The following is a 19,629-nucleotide window of genomic DNA, read 5'->3' as shown; positions in this document are numbered from 1 at the left end:
AAGAAGGGGCCAGGGGGGACTCAGAGAGCAGCAGTTGGAAATCAGGACCAGCGTCCACACCAGAGAGCAGTAGGGGGGAGGAGTCCCAGGCATCGGGATCAGGCAGCGCACGCACAGCGGGAGGACATGAGCCAGGATTGGCCACGCCTCCATCGGAGAGCGAGGAAACGGTCAAGAGGAAGGTTGAAGGCTGCGCGCGCGCGCCAAGTTCAAATGTACAGGAGGGTTCAGCAGTTGGCAGCCCGGATAGGGAGCCAGGTCCCAAAGCCCGCCGAAGAGAGAGGGAGGAGTCAGGGGGGTCTACGTCTGCGTCGGAAGAATCCAGGAAGGAAGGGACCCCGGGGGGTAGCAGGACCCAGAGGAGAAAGGAGAGACGGAAGAGGTGGAGTAAAGCTAGAGTCTTAAACTGGTGTACAGGAGGCGGAGATTCAGATGGAGCTTCGCCGGTCTAAACCCTAGACGTAGAGCTGGGGCGCTCCGGTTTGAAAATGGAAACTGTACTTCAATAAAGACTTTTGTACATTACTACCGGCTAGCGTTGGTCCTCTGTGAGCTGGGACCTGGAGCCAGCTCTGACAGCGGTCTTGACTATGCTACCACTCAGTGGATTTGTAACTGGCTGACTGACCGAACCCAAAGGGTGCTCATCAATGGTTCCTCTTCATCCTGGAGAAGAGTGACTAGTGGGGTGCCACAGGGTTCTGTCTTGGGCCCGGTCTTATTTAACATCTTTATCAACGACTTGGATGATGGACTCAAGGGCATCCTGATCAAATTTGCAGATGACACCAAACTGGGAGGGGTGGCTAACACCCCAGAGGACAGGATCACACTTCAAAACGACCTTGACAGATTAGAGAACTGGGCCAAAACAAACAAGATGAATTTTAACAGGGAGAAATGTAAAGTATTGCACTTGGGCAAAAAAAATGAGAGGCACAAATACAAGATGGGTGACACCTGGCTTGAGAGCAGTACATGTGAAAAGGATCTAGGAGTCTTGGTTGACCACAAACTTGACATGAGCCAACAGTGTGACGCGGCAGCTAAAAAAGCCAATGCAATTCTGGGCTGCATCAATAGGAGTATAGCATCTAGATCAAGGGAAGTAATAGTGCCACTGTATTCTGCTCTGGTCAGACCTCACCTGGAGTACTGTGTCCAGTTCTGGGCACCACAGTTCAAGAAGGACACTGACAAACTGGAACGTGTCCAGAGGAGGGCAACCAAAATGGTCAAAGGCCTGGAAACGATGCCTTATGAGGAACGGCTAAGGGAGCTGGGCATGTTTAGCCTGGAGAAGAGGAGGTTAAGGGGTGATATGATAGCCATGTTCAAATATATAAAAGGATGTCACATAGAGGAGGGAGAAAGGTTGTTTTCTGCTGCTCCAGAGAAGCGGTCACGGAGCAATGGATCCAAACTACAAGAACGAAGATTCCATCTAAACATTAGGAAGAACTTCCTGACAGTAAGAGCTGTTCGACAGTGGAATTTGCTGCCAAGGAGTGTGGTGGAGTCTTCTTCTTTGGAGGTCTTTAAGCAGAGGCTTGACAACCATATGTCAGGAGTGCTCTGATGGTGTTTCCTGCTTGGCAGGGGGTTGGACTCGATGGCCCTTGTGGTCTCTTCCGATTCTATGACTCTATGATTCTCTATGACTCTATGATTCCTTTCCTCCCCTTTCCATGTATTGAGCCCATGAGAAGTTTGAACCCGTCTGTAGGGATACCCGGGGACACACAGTGATGGGGCTCTTGCTGACTCTGCTGCTGGGGCTGAAGGAAATGGAGTGCTGTGACGCTGATCTGTGGGATGTATGTATGGTGATGCAGGGAATGTCCCCCATCTTAGTGAATTAAAGGATCCCTCTGTGTTTGAGTGGGACATGGGATCTTGTCCTTCATCAGTGTTTCCTGCTGCTTCTGAATTTTCTACTTATGTGTTTTCCCACTTTCCTCCCAGGTTGAGCAGTGAACGTGGTGGTGTATCTTCAGCTCAGTGTAAAGCTGATATGGGATTGCTGTCATATAATGACCCTGGCAAACTGATTTCTGGGTCAAAGTAACTGAAACTGGGAATGCAGTGCTAGCCCACTTACCTGGGAGTAAGTCCAATTGAATTCAATGAGGCTTACTTTTGAGCAGACATACCATAGTTCAGGTTGCCCTTTAAATCAGATTTAAATGCAAGTACTTCCATTTAGGGGGAAAGTAAATTGGTCTCCTCCACACTGGTAGATGGAAGTCAATTGGTTGTACCATATTAAGTGAATTGAAAATTAAATACATAGTTTAGTAGCTTAATATGTTGCCAATCTCCATTCTACAGTGTAATTCTGAAAATCAATTGTCTTAAAACTGGCAAATGGTTCCTAAAAGATTTTCACCTGTCTTTCAGATATGACCATAAAACCATCTGGAATACAAAAAAGAATGTGAAAACATAAATAAAAAAGAAAACAAGTCTACTCACTGAAAGTTTTTCCTTTGCTTGCTTAAACACCCCAGGACCTTGGTTTGTTTCACCACCAGCAGCTATTAGGTACACAGAAAGAAAAAGACCCTTAATGGTAATTTCAAACTCACCCTTAACATATTCAGTTTGAATTGCCATGCAATATTAAGACACAAATGAATTCATTATTAGCAATAGCTAATGCTAATTAAAAAAACAAATTCAAACTAGCAAATAAAAAAAGGTTATCTGGTTTTCTCTGTCTTGGGCAAGGATGTAGAAAGCTTTCCAAGGTAACGTGAGTTCTGGATAATTTTGGAATATTTTCAATCAACAACCATAATATCATAGTATCTTTCTCTGACCTTTTGTGAACATGGGATGAGCAGGGAAACCCCTCTACTCAGATTTTAAAATAGACTCACATTATTTGATCATGATGAATCATAACCCTGGACCGGACCAAGGGCCCAGTTCAGAATCCACAGTTGGTACTTTGAAATCCAGTGTGTGCAATATATGCTTGTATAATGAAAAATCATTCCACAAGGTCACTAAAATGATGATGAAGAACCCCGTCCCCAAGTTTACTTCCTGGTATTTATAAAACATGCATAGAGCTTGAATGTGCTCTGCTATTTTGATCATCCGCTGATAACTGAGCTATACACACATTGTTAATAACAGTAGCAGGTAGTGTAGTTTATGAAATGCTTGCTAAGGCAGCTGTTGGGCAAAAGACATATTTGAGTCTTCCATTTGTTAAACTATTTCAAATTTTAGTTGAGGCACCTATGGTTGATTCTCATTGGCCTAGGCAAATGTGGCAAGACTTGTTTGCCTACAGTTCCAATGGTTTGAACTTAAGTTTATTGCCAACATGACTGCACTTTTCCTTTGATGATAATTTGTAGCGAAGAGTATCAAAGCAGAAGACAAAGGAAAGAGTTTCAGTCAAACAATATCTGGCAGAGAATGTTCAGTACAAAATGCCTGTATAATTCACCCCCCAAAATTCTGCTGCTGTTCACCTATCCCCATAACAGATACCTCTCCTTTTATTAGACTCCAATCATCCACTGCCAACCAATAATCCAATGCTCTGAAATGAGGGCAAAACACCTTTATTGCTGACTTACCTGAAAGCATAACAACTCCTCCATCTGAACAATGAACCTGGATCATGACTTCACCCTGTCCTTTGGAGTTTGGCTAACAGTTTAATCATGCAAGAAACATATTTACTCCTGGGGCATACACCATGAAATTTAAGGTGATTAAGACAAAGCTAATACATGTTTGACCCAGTTCACATAGCCTGAGCTGATGCCCGTTTGCCCTATGATATCAATGTTGTGATGTCACAAAGGAAGCACAGTCTTACATTTTCAACCAATCAAAGTGTGAAGTACAAATTACGACAATGTTTGGATGGTAGTGGTGACTTAAAATGCTTTCTAAAAGAATTCCTTTCTTTTCTTTTCCATTCCATTGAGAAAGAAGGAAAACCACTCTGAATCAAAATCTGGAACAACTGCAGGTATACTTGATTTTATGAATTAGTTTCTTTTTCTAGAACCTAAGCTCTATTACCATTCTTAACACCAATCCTTTGCATGTTTACACAGCAGAAAGTCCCACTGACAAATTTAATGGGACTTACATTCCATGTAAATATGTTCAAAATTACTACTATAGAAAAATATACCTGCTAGTGACCTTTGAATTTGCTTACCCATACAAGAAAAAGAGAATATGAGAAATGTTTTATAAAAAACTAAGAGCATTCTGAAGAACCCATGATTTGCAATTACCACTTCTTTCATCAAAATTCACAATTTTAAAACAAGGACATTAACAACATCAGCTCACAATCCTAGCATTTGAGAGACTTATCTTTTCCTGCTTAGAAATTAGCAACTGGAAAACTGGGTAAAATCCATCAGAAACAAATACAAGGCTGGCCTAATACAGTCAAATAATCTGCGCTCTTTTCATGACTAAGAGAAGAGCACTGGCTACCAGCTTCCCAAGATCTCTAAGGCTATCATTACAGGGGGAAGCCTTCCCTGCATTTTCAGCTTTTTCTTTTAAAAAGCCTCTAAACCTTTTACTTATAGACCAAGTTCATAAAGATGCACAAGCCACAGTTGGCCTTGAGACTGTCTGCTCCCTGTTCCCTTCCTCTTTTCCACTTCAGAAGAGATAGAATGTTTTTGCGCCCAATTTTTAAACTAAGCTCATTACAGTTCCCTGTGACAATTGAACTTGGGGAACTACGGTTTGTTTAAACTCTAGTTAGAGAAAATAGGCCAGGATCTGAAAATCACTTTTAGATCCTGGTTTGCTGTCACAAACCATGCAGAAGGGACATTTCTTCAAGCTCAGCCATTATGGGGGTAGGGAACTGTGGATCGCAGCACCAATACCTACTTCTCTTTGCATTGATGATGGATTTCCACATGCGAGGACTAGATCATCTCTTAGGCCTCTCATGTATTCTTTATATTGACAGCTGATCATTGCTCATGTGGAACAGAAAACTGAGGAGAGGCTTTCATATGAAAAGTGAGCATTGTTGCCAACACACATGTGCGTGCGTGCCAGCCATTGTTTGCTCAAAGCTGCTCAACCAGTTGTTTTTCTCCTTGGGGACAGGGAGGGAAATTTTGAATTGACAGACAGCAGGTAAAAAATTCTCTCCCTCCCTTCCTGCACCTCTACTTAGCCTGAAGCCACCAACAGCTGTTTTTACCTAAGGAAAATTCAGGGAAATTAATCATAGAAATGTATACACTGGCTATATGTAGGGTCTCTACTAACATGGAGATTCCTGTAATTCCCACCTCTGGGTTTCTGAGGGTCTGCTGGAGTCAGAGAAAACGCAACTCACTTGGCAAAAGGCTGAATGTAGTTAAAGGCTACAGCCAGCCATCTAGTTGCATTGTTAACATCACCATGTGGTGATCTTTTCAAGCAGAACCCAGTAGTTATAGTAATTGCACATTTTTCTGTCTCAGAACCCTAATCCGGATAGTGGTTACTATATATTGCAGGGATTGGCTGGAAGTGGTGGGTCTTGAATCTGCTGAACTTGGATTCCAAAAAAGACTCACCTGATTTGAACGGTAGCTAACAGCCAGTATTGGATCATGGGCCCACTTCAGAACCTGCAGCCCTGTGAATTCCTTTATGATGGTCGAATGGATGGGCACTACTTTCATTCCTCTAATTTTTTATTTTTACTTTTAAACTGAGATGATTTGATAACGTTCTTTCATCCTCAGGAGGAATTGTACAGAAAAACATAGTCTCCTCCATGTAAACATAGAGGTTTAAGAGGATTCCCCCCCAAAAAAATGTGTGTTACCATGCTGATTTTAAAAGTGTTCCCATTAAAGATCCACCCAGAAACAGGACGGGATGCACTTAGTTCCACCCGCATGCCCTACTGGCATGAACCTTACTTTAGTGGGTCCAACTGTGCCTAATGACTCATTTTGTGAATCAACATGCATAGACCACAAAATATTATGTAATACACTATGTGGATATATTTGCTGAATTACAGTTTTATTTGTGTAGTGGATGAGGAATAATCTGTACAGCTATTTTGAAAATGAAATATAGCCTCCTCTTGTAAAAAAACCCCCCATAACTGAAAGGCCAACTTTCTCTCAATATAATTTGGGTTAATCTTTTTAAAAAGCTTTGCAGGTTTTGGTTACTACACGGCATTAAACTGAAGATACAGAGATCTAGTCTATTAACAATAAGAGTTCTTATATTTGTAAGTTATTAAATGACACACCTATTTACAATTTTATATTCTAAGAAAATACTGAGTGGGAATATTTTTCCAGTGCTTGGGTGAGGGAAACATTTTTCCTGGAGTTAGTAGAATCATCTGATGAATTCTTTACATAAAAGTATTGAAAGAGAATGAGGATGCTTTTTATTCTTCTTCCCTTTGAAGGATAGGGATCAAATAATGTTAGTGTGTGAATGTGTGAAGAGGCAGAGCATGTGCATGATCCACTTAAGTTTCCGCACGCAGATCCAACTAAAATGGTGGGGCTGTGCAAATCCAATTCTTTTTCATTTCAGTGCAAATCACACAGCGTCGTTCCTTGTAGGTTTGTATCCATTTATGCTTCCACGCGCTGCCTGGAAAGCCCTGGAAAGCCCAAGTTTCTGTTCCTCTGAATGACAACAGAGAGATGCATAAACTGAAAGAATCCCCTATTTTCCCCTCCTGTATTGTCCAAGGTCCTCATTGCAGAAAAAGATGGAAAGTTATAGATTCATAGTCCTAGTGACTACAAATTTCTTCCCTTTGCACTTCCTGGCAGAGCTCAATTCACCCTGAAGGTTTTGTGTTTCAATACATAAAACTTTCAATATACAAAATACGTTAATAGTTTTGAAACAGCTAATGCATACAATATAAATACAAGCCGAGCAATGCTGAAATGCTTCTTCTTATTATGCATGAGGAAAAAAAGGGATATAGATGAAAAAAATGTAAACCATGGTTTAAAGCCATTAGCACTTCCCACCAGAACAGAGCAAAATGGAGAGAGAGAAAATAAAACAGAACAAGGCAAAACAGAGAAATTTCTACAACACCACTGTCAAACCACAATGCCAAGAAACAACTACAGAACTTGGGAAATCCAAGCATGACAAGCATACATGATCATGGTCTCTGTTCAAACAAACAAACAAACAAACAAACAAACAAACAAACAAATGCATAATACAAAAAAGCAGTATCATTCATGACAGCAGAAAAAAGTCTCAGAAGCGGGAGTAAGAAAACTAAAATCAAAACCAGAGCAGCCAGTATAGCAATGAGATTACAAATAATAATAACAATAGTAATGTCTATGTTTGCCAGCCACGTTGCATAAATTCAAGACAGCACAATCACCTGTCTGCTTCCGCTTAACACAGGAGAGATGAGCTGGTCTAGTATGTTTGATAGCAGGTTTTAAAATGATTTTCCTGGAGGGAGAGTGAGCCTGAACTTCAGCTTTTTTAGAAAGTTCAGCTTTCTTATATACAGCTATAGACAAGAAAACAAGAGCATACAATCAGAAATAAAAAAAACCAAGAAACCGAAATATATTTCAATATGACATTTTGGCTGTTGGTACCATGTTTTAGACCTTCACTTAGAATGTGAGACTACCAAGGCCCAGAGACGACTCGTAGTTGTTGCAGGCAACAACTGACCCTTCATTGGGTAGCAAGCGTCACTTTACCTGTCACCACACTCTGACCGTGCAAGCCAGGCACCTTCTGTACAAACTGCATAGAATGAGGGCATATTCCCACTCCAGCCTGCACACTCCTGCCATGTAGCATTGCAATTGTACTGGGCAGCTTCCAAGGCTATGTCTGGAAGGGTATGCGCTATGTTCCACTGGTGCAAACAATGGAGGGTTTTTGTTTTTGTTTTGTTAAGTGACAGATCTGCAGGATCTAGGCCTCACTTTGGCTTGGACAAAATGCTGGACATTAACCAGGGCTCAAAACCCAGTGGAGCCACAGATCTGACTGGTAAAAGGTAAAGGGACCCCTGACCGCTAGGTCCAGTCATGGACGACTCTGGGGTTGCTGCACTCATCTCGCTTTACTGGCTGAGGGAGCCGACATTTGTCCGCAGTTTTTCCGGGTCATGTGGCCAGCATGACTAAGCCGCTTCTGGCGAACTAGAGCAGCGCACGGAAATGCCGTTTAGCTTCCCGCCGGAGCGGTACCTATTTATCTACTTTCACTTTGACATGCTTTCGAACTGCTACGTGAGCAGGAGCTGAAAACGAGCACCAGAAGCTCACCCCATCGCGGGGATTCGAACCACCGACCTTCTGATTGGCAAGCCCAAGAGGTTCAATGGTTTAGACCGCAGCGCCACCCGCGCCCCTGACTGGTGCCCACTGACAATTCTCTGCCTCTGGGGAATGCTCTGCACATGGGGAATAATAGTGGGATATTTTACATACTAGATTTGGCAACTAAGCAGATGGAAAGATTGTCACATGGCTACCCAGAGCACTAGCAAAGTCATGGTGCATACCTGACTTTATGCTAGTGTTATTTATTTGGTATTAATGAATCCAAGTAAGCAGAGGAGTGTGGTGGAGTCTCCTTCTTTGGAGGTCTTTAAGCAGAGGCTTGACAACCATATGTCAGGAGTGCTCTGATGGTGTTTTCTGCTTGGCAGGGGGTTGGACTCGATGGCCCTTGAGGTCTCTTCCAACTCTATGATTCTATGATTCTAGAGCTGAATTCTCATACAGGATGTTTTCCTACTCCATAAAAGAAGAAATCATCAGCCTAAACTGGAGTGGCTGGAAGCAATGTAGACTGAATGCCTTGCTGTTAACACAAATGAATATTCTTGATTAAATGTGTAACAGTACTGCTAAAATACTCCTATAAAACAGGTGAACAACTCATAGTATGGCATTATAGGAAAAAGATAGTTTTACATGAACCTTTTTTCCTTCTCACTTCATCTCTGGAGACAGTGCTAGGTTCCTTTTTAGCTATTTTTCTTTCAGGAGTAGAAATCCTGCCTCTCCCAGTTTTTAAAGGTTTCTCTTTTTTATGTTTATCAAGAGACGGTCTCCGCAATTCTCTCTCTGCCTTCTCCTCTTTAGGAACAGTCTCTAACTGTTCCGTCATGATGCTCCTATCATCATCTGCAGGATCAGAGTAAATTATAACAACAACAAAAAAAACAGAATTAGTAAAATGTTAATAGTGCTTCAGTGGGATTTCATTTTTAAAAATCAGATTATTTCCTATTGTCATTATTTTAACAATATTCCTGAATATTGAATATTAATTATTATTAATTATTAATTATTAATTATTAATGAATAATTTCAGAAACAAAAAAATGAAAAAAGGATAAGGCACACCTTGAGTATCCACCCATATGCTGTCTGTGTCCAGGATGGAGTCATCGATGGTTGTTTCATCTTTATAGTCATCATACGTCTCTGTCTTGTAATCAGTCAATGGGATTTCTTCTTGTTCAGGGGAGCCAGGAGCTTCCAGAGAGCTTTCTTTTGTCTCTGCTTCGACATCAGTCACCACCTCCACCTCCACTTCAGGATGGACGCTTTCTTCTTCTGTATCAGCCGGTGGGGCTTCTGCAAAGCGCACACTGTGGGAGCTGGTTTCTCCCTCATCGACTGTGGTCTGCACTATTGTGATGAAGTCATCCTCAATTGTAACCACAGACTCTATTACTCCTTTGAGTTCAGGCATTTGCCCAGGGACAGCTTCACACACCTTAAGCTCTTCACCAGGTATCTCAAAGTCCCTTTCTTTGCTTCTTTGCCTCATCTCTCCTTCTTCCTGCTCAATCTCTTCTTTCTTAATCTCTTCCTCTTGCTTCCTCTTTTCTTCTTCTTGTCTACTCTCTTCCTCACCTTCCTGCATGATCTTTTCCTTCTGCTGTTCTTGCTTAATTTCTTCTGCTTGCTCTAGTTTACTCTCTTCCTCATATTCTCCTTTTTGCTTACTCTCTTCCTCTTGTTCTTCTGCTTGTTTGATCTCTTCCTCTTGTTCTTCTGCTTGCTTACTCTCCTTCTCTTGTTCTTCTTCTTCCTGCAATGCCTCAGTTTTTACAGAGCCTTCCAATCCTAGAGATTCCACATTATCTTCCTTAGGCTGTGATATGTTCTCCATTTGAATTTCAGTTGTTTCGTCTTTGGTAGCTTTATATGCACCTCTTTCTGTAACTGGTTGTTCCACTGTCAATTGTGATGCCATCTCCTCTTCCAACAAAGAAGGGCTTTCTAGTTCTAATTTGTCATCATATGGTTTTAAAGTTTCTACAGGCAAGCCCTCTTGTGCTTGGTCATTATCACCACTTGACTCATATGATTCTTCTTTATCTACTGCTTCTTGGTGAACCAGGTCAGGCTTCGCTCCTTTCTCCTTAACGTCAGTTTCAGACAGTTTATTGGCATCTTTCATTTGAGCAGGTTCTGCTTTTGCAGAATCTTGGGGCAATGTTGAGAGGGTCTTTTCTTGACCCTCATCTGTGCCTTGCTCTGTAACAGGCTCAGTGACATGAACGCCTAACTTAGTCTGGTTTTCTTGCTCAACTTGCCGAGCAGCAGAATCCATCTCATGCTTTATAGCATCATAGTCTGGTTTATAGGAAATTTCTGCCTTGCCTGTCTCTTCAGCAATGTGAACAGCTTTTTTTTCTTTTTCAGATAATGAAGAACCTTTCTCTTCCAGTCCAACTATATGTTTATCACCTGCATTTTCTAAAGTTGGAGCAGGCTTTGCTTTTTCATGTTCAGTGTCCTCATGAGAACAAACGTCTTTAGAGTCACTTTGTTCCTCGCTTTTTTCTAGCACAGTATCTAGTTTATCAATAGCTTTTCTCTCCTGCTCAAATTCTTTGCCTAAAACTGCTGATTCCCCAGAGGCCTCTCTTTCTTCTTTGGCTCTCTCAGCTGCTGCCAACTTCACTTCTATTAAAGAAAGGTCTGCAACGACACCTCTTCTAATTTTTTCATCAAAGGGACAGCTTTCCCCTGTCAAATTCTCACTGTCCTGTACTGGAGATGGCATTGGCACCGTGTACTTATTGAAAACACAGTAACCTAAATCTTCTAGTTGACTGTCAGCTTTTAGAGTCATATGGTTCTCGTCGGCCATGAGGAGCTGGGCCACTCCACTGTCCTCTACAACTGCTTCTGAAGGAACAGACTTCCTGTGGACTACCTCAGCATCTGCACTCACAGATGCTTCTCTTGACCTTGTGCCTGCTAAGTCCAACATTTCAGGTAAATCAGGGGCCATTACAGTCCCGTTTTTGTAATAATCTTTAGCCAGGAAGGGTGACTCACACAAAGGCTCCACTTGGATCTCTCCTCCTTGTTTTACTTTGGACTCTTCAGTTTTCTCATCTTCTTCCCTGCTCACTGATGGGAAGGAGGGAGACTTTTCTACTGCTGGAGTAGTGGCTGGCAAATAATCATCACCTTCATCGCCACTAGCATTATCCATAATATCTGAACCTAGTGGTGAAAGGTCATGTGTCCGCCCAAAGTTAAACCCCAGTGCTATAGAGTCCAAGCAGGACATGGGCAGATTAATTGACATACTCCTCTGCTCTATGGCAGATCTCCCACCAAGCCCCAAGCTCCTGCTTAGAGTTAAGTCATCTTTATTTTTACTGTGGAGTTCTCTCTTATCCCCATATACGTTTGGGTCAATGGTGTACATTCTTTCTGTAGGGGAACTAGGTTCCTCAGAATCATCTGGGAAGCCCTGGGCAAGGGTGCTGTATCCCATTTCATGAGCAGGTATGCTGGTGTGTTGATATGCCTCTGGCTGAAATTGCTCAGTGTCTTTCTTAGATATGATGAAATCTTTATGGTAAGGGTCGTAGGTCTCCTCTTTAGTATCACTCAGTTCATAGTAATCATTGCCTTGCTGTAGGATGTCACTCTTGAAAGCTTCATCTTCAAGGGTGGAAGTCTCAAAATATGTAGACATTCCTGATTTATCCTCCTCTATCTGCATTTTGTGAGCTTCTGAATCTGCAGCTGAGAACACTTCCCCTTTCCCATCCTTTCCTTGCAGAGATTCTTTGCTGGGTTCAGCAGTGGGTTTCTCTATTGCTGCAGACAATACAGCTTTATCTAAAGACTTATTTACTTTTTCAGGAAGTAATTCTTGGCTGAGTCTTTCTGTAGAACTCTCTGTGCCATGCTTTTCCTCTTTTTTAATATCCCATGTTGATGAAACCTCAGTTTTCTCCAACTCTTCTTCTGCTTTGAGAGTACCAGATGCCTTTTTAGAATCAGCTCCTTCTACTTCTTTACCTAAAGCAGTTGTTTGTTGGCCATGAGCTTTTAATAAATGATCATCTAATATCTTGGGCTTTTGTCCACTGGAAATGGAGTATCCCTCCTCGTCGCTTTCATCCTCTGTCATATCTTTCTCTTCCTCCCAAAGAGGAACATTCTGGGTAGGCGTCTGCACTGTAATTTGTTTTGAGGCATGAGAAGTCAATACTTCAAATTCTTCTTCATGTTTTTTTGCTTGCTCTTTGTCAATTTTTCTATCTTTGGCAATCTCTGAAGCAGTAGATATTTGCATCATGTTTCTACTACCATGTGGCTCAGATTTATGTAGAGTAACTGGCAAAGTTTCAGAAGAAAACACAGTTTTAACTGTGCTTTTTTGGCCCACTGTAAATTCTGAAGATGAGAAACAACCTACGCTTTCATGAGAGGTAAAGTCACTTTTTATAGCATCAAACTGGCCATCTCTAGACCTGAAGGGTTGTGCTTCAGCGGCAGGTTTCTGGGCCTCTGGAGCCTTTTCATCTGTTTTAATTTCTTTGTGCAGCTCTGTTGACAAATCTTTCGGTTCTTTATGTAGATGTGGCTCTCCAGTGAAATCAAAATCTGCTTTTATAGAATTCCTGTCTTCTTTCTTCTGTGGACTGGCATCTAAGGTCTGTCCTGACAGGATTGGGAGCATTTTTTCTTCTCCTTTGCCTTGTGATTCTGTTGTTTCTAAAGTCTCGGTTTTTGCTGGCTGTTGAACTAAGGCATCGTGTATAGGTTGCTCACTAGTCTTACTTCCTTTCTCTGGTTCCTTTGGGCCTAATGGCTCAGCTGCAAAAAGGCCTGTATGCTCCTCATGGATTTCCATCTTCGAAGCTGCAAGTAAATCTGTAGTTGTTTGATTGGATTTTACAACAGATTACTTAAAGCATTCACAGGCAGCAGCAGACTAGTTTACAGCATTATTTGGCATGGCAGAGTGGTTAAAAAAAGGGGGGTCACATGCAATGGTACCTTTTTAGAGGTCTTTTTTAAACAGATGGTTTTTCTCTCTTTTAGAGGGACAAATCTTTATTTAAAGTATTAATAATAACTCCTGTGATACACGCAAACCTACCTATAGTTTAATGACAAATTATTATGCTTTTAAAATCATAGGCCAGTTTCCTTACAAGCATTACACTACAGATAAACCCAACTTCATCTTATTACGCTTTATGGTACAATGGGTGATATCCAACGTCAGTCATCCTCAGAACAGACCCACTGAAATCAAATAACTTAAATCTATTGATTTCAACAGGCCTTCTCTGCCTGACAATGGATATCACTCAATGATATAAATTCTGAATTACAGTCATACATAGGCATAATATTTGTGATAGGCTGCACATTATATTTAACATTCAAACCTCTAAATCCATTTAATGATATGATTCCTTTTATTTGAGCTCAATCAAATAATAGTTACAAAGCAATTTATTCACCAATTTTCAGTTATTACAGGAGGAACATTCCCCCCCTTTCATATATTTTTAAAAATCAGATTACTGTCATTAAAGACATTAAATACTGTCTTCGAAATCCAGATGTTAATATAAAACGTGAAGATCTACCGCTGATTCAAAACAAAATCAGTGCCACTATAGCTTCCAGCACATTGCTGAAAAGCTGAAGCCTTAGATTTTCTTATTTAAAACTCATGGAAATTGTAATTCTTCATTTGCCTATATCCTTTGGTAACATTTTATATAGTGATTCCTTTCCTAAACATTATATGCCATGCTTAATAAGACTTTGTTTCCTCAGACAGGGCCTGCATAATGCAATCTACAACATCATATTACAATCATGGTTACACATGTCTTTAAAAATGTCCTGAAAAATCTTGGCAAAATTCTGTATTCTCAACATATATAATTATTTCAGTGGGAACCATTTCAGCTCAGCATACAGCACAATTTTTATCCCACTTGTTTCAAAAGAAATCAGTTTCAAAAGGAATAAACATTAACACTGCAATCCTGTGCACACTTGCTTGTGAGTAAACCCCACTGAATTCAGCAAGCTTACTTCTGAGTAAGCATGTCTAGGATTCAGCTGCAAAGTATATATTGTTCTTGGTATCCTTCTAAACCCAGGAACAGGAAATTGAAAAACAATTCATCCTGATCAACAGTCCCATAAAAGGTAAAGGTAAAGGGACCCCTGACCATTAAGTCCAGTCGTGACCGACTCTGGGGTTGCGCGCTCATCTAGCTCTATAGGCTGAGGGAGCCGGCGTTTGTCCACAGACAGCTTCCGGGTCATGTGGCCAGCATGTCTAAGCCACTTCTGGCGAACCAGAGCAGCACACGGAAAGGCTGTTTACCTTCCCGCCGGAACGGTACCTATTTATCTATTTGCACTTTGACGTGCTTTCGAACTGCTAGGTTAGCAGGAGCAGGGACCAAAGAACGGGAGCTCACCCCGTCGCGGGTATTCGAACTGCCGACCTTCTGATCGGCAAGTCCTAGGCTCTGTGGTTTAACCCACAGCGCCACCCACGTCCCTCAACAGTCACATATTTCTATGGAAATATTTGGTATTGCTTCATTTCCCACAAATGATCATTTTGCAACACTGCCACTATTTTTAATGATCACATTCTTACATCAGATTAGGCACTGTGAGAGACTGAGATAAACCTGTTAAGAACTGTGATCCACACTACGGCTGTGATCCAGAGAACCTGTTCCAAAATGGGAAACAGCTGTCCTTTAGCAGAGCAGTTGTTTCATTTGAACAAGCTTGGAAGCCCCTAATCCCCCTAGCTAAGTGCACTATATGCTTCACAGTTCATATAAATCCCCTTGCTTGGAAACACCTTCATCCCAAATTCTGGCTCTAAAAGCGGCCAGCCTGGTGCCTCTGGAAGCTCACAAGCCAGGCATCATGGTGACGGTGCTCAGCACCTGATGAACAAAGGTATGCTGTCTTTTGGAGGGCTAACTTTTAGCTAACGCAGCTACTTGCCACTGAGCAACCTGCTCTCTCTGAACAGGTTTATATATCTCTTAAGTATTTTCTAAATAGATAGATAGATAGATAGATAGATAGCACAGGTAAGAGCTCATCTTACATGAGGGTTACATTTCTGGCTATTGCACATATAAGCAAAATTGCACAAAGCCAGAATGACCCCACACCACAAATGGCCCCATGTGAGCATCCCTACTTGTTTGAAGCCAATGTTGAGTGGGCCTTACACTCTGCCCCCTCCCCATGAAAGATGAGATTTTAAGCTCCCCGCCTTGTTTTCTGGGTTCTGGGAAAGCCCTGCAAGTCTCCTACAGGATCTTGTGGGAGCCTTCTCATGAACTTTCTGAGCCCAGCAAGCAAGCCAGGTGGGTTAAAAAGCTCTTTCCATGGTGGGAAAACAAGGAGAGGTTGTTTTGTCTAGCAATAGACATGATTGTACTGATGGAACAGTACTAATAATATGACATTGAATTCCTTCCTCTGTGCCCTGACTTAAGGATTTTTACAGGTGAAACTATACTCATTCCTAAGGCAGAACATTGGGCCAGGGCGGATTACACACTATTTATTTACTTCATCGTAAAAGTTGTCATTTTATTCCTGCCCTCTAGGAACTCTTTTTCAACCAGTTATTGGTCAATTAGAGAATTCATCTTTTTAGTCTATGACTTAAGTTTTAATGGGAGTTATTTGTGAGAGATTTTGACAGAAATAATGTTATATGTACTGTGTATCAGATCACCCATAAAAAGGATCTTCTGTGATTTTTTTAAAAAGTGTGAATAGCAGCTGTTGAGAGGATCTTCGAGTTGAGACCCCTGACTCCAATAGGTGCTATCTGACCTGCAGGGAAACAGCTTGGAAAGGGGTGGGGTTTAATAGGAATTATATCAGAGTGAAGTTCCACTGCTGCAATCCCAATCCAATACTTCCCCACAGCTCCCATTGCTATTAACACTTCTATATCTTGTCTAGATTGGTACTACAGAACGTATGCTGACATCCTCGTCTAAAAGGTCATATAAGCTAAGCTGATTTTTCTTCAGCAACTTTTATTCTTAGTGTTCAATCATTTCACTCTTAATCAAACTTTCCACAAATATTCAATTAAAAGTTAGGCTGAATTCTGGTCCGATTATTTGTGGAAGTGCTTGAGAATATGAGTACACTCTGGATCACAGCCTAATCTGGTTAACAGGGTTAACAGATTTCATTAGGAGGTCAAACTCTGAACTTGTATTTAGTTTTTCCTCAAGTAGAAGAGCTTCATTATGATTTGTTTGACTTAGTAACACAGGATTTCGCCCTCAATGTCTAATCTTTCTCTTCATTCTGGTTTCCAAAATATCACGGGAATCCATGCAAATTTTCTTCCCGCACTGGGTTTTCAATTTTCAGCATCAACTTGTAAGAAAGGTAACAAAGATGAAAACAAAAAATTCTGGCAATGGCTAAGGAGGGTCAAGGTGGACTGCAATGAATGGCAAAGATATGACATAAAAAGCGGCAGCCTTGGAGAAATTGAGCCAGAATGTACTGAAGCACAAACAAAAATACACTGCACACTGCAAACAAAAGACATTGGTACAATTTAAGCCTCTTTATGTCATAGTCAAGGTTAATCAGCTGGTTTCTTGAAATGAAAAGCAGATGAACCTCTGCATCAAAAACAAAAAGTAAAAAATATATACACAGATCAGCAATGTGACTGGCAAACACATCTGCGATGAAGAGGGAGGGAAGGCTTTGTGATATATCAGCTTGGCTGCATAGCATACTGTGTCATGGTTAGGGGGAAAGTCAGGAATCAGCTGCAGTGGTGGGAAACCATGTCATCATCACACAGCATTTGCACAGTTGGCTTGCCTGTTATGCACTCCTCAAAGCATAATAACAAGAGCATTAATCATGAGGGTATTAAATGGGGGAAAGAGTAAATGGAGCAGAGTGGAGGAAGCTTGAGAACAGCTCAAATGCAGCCAACACATGCAGGTCCCTAAGGAGGACACACCTTCCTCACCCAAGGAAGGCATTTTGGCTTTCAAGGGTTCCTCCTCAACTAGGGTGACATTTTCCCCATTACGTGCCACTTGGTCTTCAGAAATGGAGTCCTGCTGGGCCTCTTTGGAGCCCTCTGCCTGTTGCAAAGGCTCAGCAGGATTACTCATTTTCTCACATTCCTCACCAAGCGGAACAGCAGGTTTGGGTTCATCAGGCACTGGACCTTTAACTGTGTCTTCTTCTTCTTCTTCTTTGACAGAACAGAAGGGGGAAAGGATGGAAAAATGAGGCGACACCAAGACACACACACAAGATGCACACATTAAACTGGTTGCCCATGTACAACATTTTCAGCTCTGCACAAAATTTATACATTTGTGTCACCTTAGCTGTTACCACATTTTTAGTACCATGAAGCAGAGTTAGCTTGCATTATTTTTTTTTTAATTGTTATGGCTGACAATGCCATTTGTAATGCTGAATGTCTTCTTTTTTGTGTTGAAAATTGGTCTGATTCAAACATCATCCGTTCTTGACTGTCAAACCATGGTTTGGTAAACAGCTTCCATGCTCCTTTCCCTCATACTTCTCCCTCCCTTCTCTAGTTAGAGTTAGCAGTGGTTCACTGTTATATCTGAACTGGAATAGTTACAATAACCGCTAACCATAATTAGCTTTAGAACCAGAGACAACTTTCTAATCCTGGTCTCAATTTCTAGTTTAGAATCTAACTATGGGTAGTGTTACCTATGGCTATGTCAATTCAGTCTTGATGCTAACCAAGGAAGGAAAAGGAAAGGGGCGTGTGAAGCTGAAAAGAAAGAAAGAGGAGATAAGGCCAGGAGTCTGCAAACCTGCAGAGCACTCCTAATTGCCAAATGGTATGCATAGCCCATGCTTTTGGGGCAAGCCACAGTAATAAAATAAAGCTGAAAATGTTTTATTGATCCCAAGGTGGAAACGACTGTAGGAAAGAAATTGTTATCTATGATAATGGAGATGTGTGGTGGTGATTGATGGTTTTGAATAAGACTAATAAATAGTCAAACAAAATACATTGCCCTTTTGATTACTGTAATATGCATTACATTGGGCTGCATCTGAAAGCTCTAGAAAATGTAACTAGTTTGTTTTAAGGCTCACTCTAAGGTGTTGGGTTTGACTTTTAAAGCTCTGTGTAGCCTGGGACTGGGATGCCTCAAACCACCTTCTTTAGAATGAACCGACTTGTGAACAAAGGTCTTCTCCAGAGGCTCCATGTCTGCCCCCTCGGTCATCTAATGGATAATGCCTATTCAGGAAAGGGCCTTCTCAATATTGGTGCCTAGAATACAACTCCTCCCAGAGGGAAACTTGCTTAGCTCCTGTGATAATGGTTGCTTTCTTGCTGCTTTGGCATTGGCTTTATTGCTTATGTTGCTATTTTATTGCTGTTTTATGTTTTGATAACTCCTTTTAAACTGCTGTTTAAAATCACTTTGTGGATCCTGGTGGATGGAAAGGTGAGGTACAAATATTTTAAATTAAATAGAATAAACACATATTCGCCTGGTGCTTAAAAATACTCAAACCCATTCTGCCCTTGTGAAGTAACAATACTGTAGCATTGAATAAGCTACAACTCTAGTCATAGTGACCCAGGGGTAAGCCCCATTCAACTCAATACATGAGTAGGTATGAATAGGGCTGCTTTGTAAATCATTGAAACATGCATTCTTATTTGGCACAAGAGGCAGCAATGTGAGAAGTTGTGGCTCTCTCACCTTTAGAGCTCAGTTTAGAGGCTTCGCATGCACTGCTGTGCACTCAACAAGCTTACCTTCAATTCAGCAATATACAGCAAAGTTATTTAAACCATAGATGTACTACAAAGGAATTCAGGAAGAATAAAAGAAGAGATTTTTCATAACCAAAGAAAAGCTAAAAAGGAAATTGATTTCGCTTGTATTAGCTCATGAAGTATTTTCTGCCACCCTTTGCATAATGATAAAGGCTCTTTGCAGGATGGACTCTATACTTAAGATTGAGCAGAACCACACGAGATATACAGAATTGTCCTCATTTTGCCAGTTAGAACTTCATTGGAGGCAGAGCTCCATGCTGTGAAAAAGGAACAAGGAACAAAGCAGTTCTGTCTAAGGGAAGCCCTTATAGGTGCTGATCAGCATGCTAAGACAAGTACAGAATACAATGCAAAATGACAAAAATGAAGCTTGATAGCCTGCCTTGTTAACATAAATGTGGTTTGAAGAAGCCACTGTCTGCTGCGTTCAGATGTAGTAACAAACCATGATTTGTTCCCCCAAAGCAACAG

The 19,629-nt window shown here is 41.3% G+C and overlaps 1 protein-coding gene and 1 long non-coding RNA gene across 6 annotated transcripts in view; one reads left to right on the top strand and one right to left on the bottom strand.

The window, feature by feature from the left end:
- Nucleotides 1-19,629, bottom strand: part of MAP2 (microtubule associated protein 2) — a 311,076-nt gene that overhangs the window by 37,238 nt on the left and 254,209 nt on the right. For 2 of the 4 annotated variants that reach the window (XM_083399684.1, XM_083399685.1), the window contains 5 exons: nucleotides 17,326-17,565; nucleotides 9,390-13,169; nucleotides 8,961-9,167; nucleotides 7,391-7,525; nucleotides 2,476-2,537 (listed from right to left, as the gene is read on the bottom strand). In XM_083399684.1, the coding sequence (XP_083255810.1) occupies nucleotides 2,476-2,537; nucleotides 7,391-7,525; nucleotides 8,961-9,167; nucleotides 9,390-13,169; nucleotides 17,326-17,565 (4,424 nt within the window). Of the gene's footprint in view, nucleotides 1-2,475; nucleotides 2,538-7,390; nucleotides 7,526-8,960; nucleotides 9,168-9,389; nucleotides 13,170-17,325; nucleotides 17,569-19,629 lie in introns of all 4 variants that reach the window. The other 2 variants (XM_083399682.1, XM_083399683.1) reach the window with 1 other exon arrangement.
- On the top strand, nucleotides 4,919-19,070 carry LOC310658347. Of its 2 annotated transcripts, none has more exons than XR_014502258.1 (3): nucleotides 4,919-6,247; nucleotides 16,713-16,898; nucleotides 17,580-19,070. It is a non-coding gene; the product is annotated as an uncharacterized lncRNA (long non-coding RNA). The 2 variants fall into 2 exon arrangements; XR_014502259.1 differs by having other exon boundaries at nucleotides 17,575-19,070.

The sequence above is a fragment of the Podarcis tiliguerta genome (assembly GCF_965153285.1).
Source record: "Podarcis tiliguerta genome assembly, chromosome: 1".
NCBI classification, from domain to species: Eukaryota; Metazoa; Chordata; class Lepidosauria; order Squamata; family Lacertidae; genus Podarcis; species Podarcis tiliguerta.
This window is presented reverse-complemented; position numbering and strand designations above follow the sequence as displayed.